The 3,843-nt window shown below is 43.0% G+C and overlaps 1 protein-coding gene across 1 annotated transcript; it reads left to right on the top strand.

Annotated features, from left to right (window-relative positions):
* Positions 1-1,596: 1,596 nt before the first annotated feature.
* Positions 1,597-3,516, top strand: LOC119728016 (tripartite motif-containing protein 2-like). The gene has a single exon (XM_038200096.1). It carries the CDS (start codon positions 1,597-1,599, stop codon positions 3,514-3,516), a length of 1,920 nt encoding a protein of 639 aa, XP_038056024.1.
* The last annotated feature ends 327 nt before the right edge of the window (positions 3,517-3,843 follow it).

Below are 3,843 nucleotides of genomic sequence, written 5' to 3'. Positions count from 1 at the left end.
CGACTTGAGCTACTGCGAGCAAATGACTCGACTCAACTCGAGTTCTCGTCAGAATGACTCGACTCGACTCGAGGAAGGCCAATAAGACTCAAGTCCAAAAAATAAAAGCAAAACTTTGCGAAAAGTATTTGCAATGACTTACACCGGTGCCGTTTGTTGTTCACGTCATGTTAAAATGTTCGTGAAAATGGTTTGATCAGTGTCCCCATAGTTGAATGGCAATCAGCTGGCACCACCTTTATATTTTCATTAAGAGTCAAATGCGGTGTCACCACGTGTAGAAGCCCAAACGAAAATCAAAAAAGCAAAAAAAAGACTCTCTCTCATGATTATTTATTGTATGGTGTTCAAATATCTGTGACTCGAGCTACATAATTGACTCCACTCAACTCGACTACACACTGTGACTCAACTTTCTTGACCTAATGACTCGACTCGATTCGGTCACTTCTTAAAAATGACTTGACTCGACTCGAGTCACAAAAATCAGTGACTCGTTACAACTCTGTGATTTCTGCATAAAGATATTGGCCATATATCCGTGTATTGAAGAACAGTAAAAGGCAGCTGATAAGTTGGCAGTCAAGTTATCAGTGTAAATACAAATGCACAGTGTTGTTGACTCGAGTCGCTGACCCGACAAGTTCGCTTCCGAAGGTGGTGACCTTTGGTTTCAAAGATTTTGAATCGTCTTCAAAGAAGCGGGGTGAGTATTTTGCAGAACGGTGTCAATAAAGATTAATGGAGAAATGGTACATTGTGTCATTTGAATTCTGATATATACATAACTGTGTAATACTTTTGAAATTGACTCGGGACTTGAGTTTTGACATGAAAATTAGGCAAGTTGGTGCTATAATTATTGAAGAAAAAAATTGACTTGAAACTTGTAAAAATTTAACTTGAGACTTGACTTGACTTGGAAAAATTTGACTTGAGACTTGACTTGACTTGAAAAAAATTTGACTTGTGACTTGACTTGACTTGGGGAAAAAATGACTTGAGACTTGACTTGACTTGGGAAAAAATGACTTGGTAACAACACTGCAAATGTATCCCAGGCTTACGGGTAGTACAGGAACCGGGTACCCTATTGAAAAAAAATATAGGTACCTTTAATATAAAAAAAAAAAATGGGTACCTGTTAAAGAAACCCAAGCCAAAATTCAAATCTGGGAAGTTGCTGTTCAGATTGTTCATAAAGGTCTGCATAATAATACTACCACATCGGTGCTGCAATATGGCTAGATAGGGTGTATACAGTGGGCTCTTTAGATATGTGGTGAAAACTGCAACTTTTGCAAGCATCATAAAATGTGAAATTGGTTTTGGTTTTCCATGTATCCTGTTTTTCATTTTGAAATTTTCCCACTGACATTCGAAATGTTTCTTTTTCATTGACTGAGAAGTAATTTGCAAAGCTGGTTACGGATACTCGATTCCATAATCTGGAACCCGGTTCCTAACATGAACGGTCGGGTACTCGGGTACCCGGTTCCGATGCACAGCCTTATAGGGCAATCACCTGTTTGTTATAATTTTGAACTTATTGAGACACGGAGGTTTGTTCTGTTTTGATTAGGTCACACTTGAAATATGGCGGAGGCTGCAGCCAAAACTGTGTGGAAGATCAGCCAGGGGCATCTGGAATGTCCGATCTGTTGCTGTCTTTTCAAGGATCCCAAGATGTTAGATTGTCTGCACAGCTTCTGCCTGAAGTGTCTGGAAGAGACGATGAGCAAACAGAAGCCAGAGACAGAGAAGATAACATGTCCAGTCTGCAGGAGAGAGATGCAAGTTCCTGATGGAGGATTGCAGAGTCTTTCTTCATCTTTCTTTCTTAGTTCTCTTGTCGATGAGGTCAAACAACAGGAGGCAGTATTAGGAGATGCATCGGCACCTACCGCCACATGTGACTGCGGAGAAGGCAAAGAGGCCACTTGGAGGTGTCTTGATTGTAGTGATAACCTCTGTCAGCAATGCTTGAAAGCCCATGGGAGGTTCAAGTCCACCAAAGACCATCAAATCATTTCATTGGGAGATTGGCAGGAATCAAAGATCCCTCCAGCAGAACATAGCAAACCCATCACCCGAATGTGTACAATCCACCAAGACCATCCTCTGTGTTTCTACTGTGACACATGTAACACCTTACTCTGCTCAATGTGTGCCACATTAGATCATCGGTCGGCAGAGCACAATTTGCTAAAGATTGATGACACTATCAGGTCCTTCCGCAGTGAGGTTGATAACATACTGCAGAAGTTCGAGAAGTGCAGGCAGCACTTCAAATCTACTGAAAAGTCAATCGAACATGCACGAACAAGATTACAAAAGAAACTGGCTCAGGCTCGTAGTGATATTGATGCAAAAGCAGAGGCAGAGATCACTAAAATCAGAAACAAAGCAAAGCCTCTCACCGACAAGGTCGACGAAATCGGTGAGGAGAGAGACAGTAAGTACGAAAAGGCGCTCATACACAACCGTGACCAGATGAAATGCGCAAATCATACCCTCGCAGCTGTAAATGACTTGATGAGACAAGCCGATGATTTCGAGCTTTTGGAGCTCAAGCCAAAGGTGATGCACAACTTGGAATTCCAGAAGGAGCTCAAGTTTGAACCGGCAAATCATGGTCCGTCGTTCATCGGTGTCAGATGTCAAGACGTTGTTAGTGATGCAGAGCTTGGGGAGGTCTGTGTCAGCGAGAAATGGCAGTTAAAGGAAGAGTTTGGTAGAGAAGGTACCAGTGACGAGGAATTTGATTTTGCCAGGGCTGTTGCATGTTTCACAAACGGGGACATTGTAATTAGTGACACACATTTGAAACGGTTATCATTGTTTAGCTCAACTGGTCGGTATAAAACATCGGTCGCTCAGGGAGATGCTAGGCATCAGTTGGAAGCTCCTTTTGGGGTTGCCGTCACCCATGATGATCTGCTTTTCGTCACGGACCAAAAGAAAGTGAAGGTTTTTGACACTGAGCTCCACTTAGTTTGCGAGTTTACACCTTCGGCTGACAATGCCGATGGGCGATCAGTGAGTAACCTCACTGCTGTTGCTGTTGACAGTCAACGAGTAGCAGTTGTTGACAGTGGGAGAAAGGTCATCAGTGTCCACAACCTGGACGGATCGTTGATTTCAAGCATCTCGAATAACATGATTGACTCTTACTTTGCAATAAGCAATTTCGGCTGTTTAGTCTTCACAAACTTTGAGGGCCAAAGTTTGCTGTGCATCAACTTTGAAGGTAAAGAGATGTTCAATGTCAAGACATTAGTGAATGGCGAAGCTGCTAAGGCAACTGGTGTCCTGTGTGATGATGATGAGACCATCTATGTTGTTGTTCATCCTGGCAATAGGGGAGACTCTGAAGTGCAGCGTTACGATTCAAATGGTGCATTCGTAGCAACAGTAGCTCCAGGGTTGTACAATCCGTTAGGAATGGCCTTCACCTCCACTGGGGACGTAGTTGTCGCAGACATGCACTCCGTTAAGATCTTCGAGCGGATGTGATTTGCCTGAATATGGCTCTCTGAAAAACTAACCGCTGTACTTGATCCAGGGCTAACCTGCAGCCAATGATTTGCCTTATACATTACAATAAGTACGCATGGGCTAGGTGACAAACTTTAATGAGCTATGATATCATCACTTCATTTACATACAGCCAGTTACAGTGCGCAGTGGTTCGGGAATTAATGAATAATCATTTAGCGATCACGCAGTGACCTGATTTAACCGCATGCATACACAGTAAACGAATGACGATTACTCAATCAGCATGCAGTACCGTGTGTGAAGAGCTAGCTAGCGGTGAGTGGCACGCGCGAGCGCGCCGTG

Source organism: Patiria miniata, unplaced genomic scaffold (genome assembly GCF_015706575.1).
Source record: "Patiria miniata isolate m_02_andy unplaced genomic scaffold, ASM1570657v1 HiC_scaffold_20, whole genome shotgun sequence".
Taxonomy (NCBI): domain Eukaryota; kingdom Metazoa; phylum Echinodermata; class Asteroidea; order Valvatida; family Asterinidae; genus Patiria; species Patiria miniata.
The sequence above is the reverse complement of the archived record's forward strand: the minus strand, read 5'-3'. Positions and strand labels throughout refer to the sequence as shown.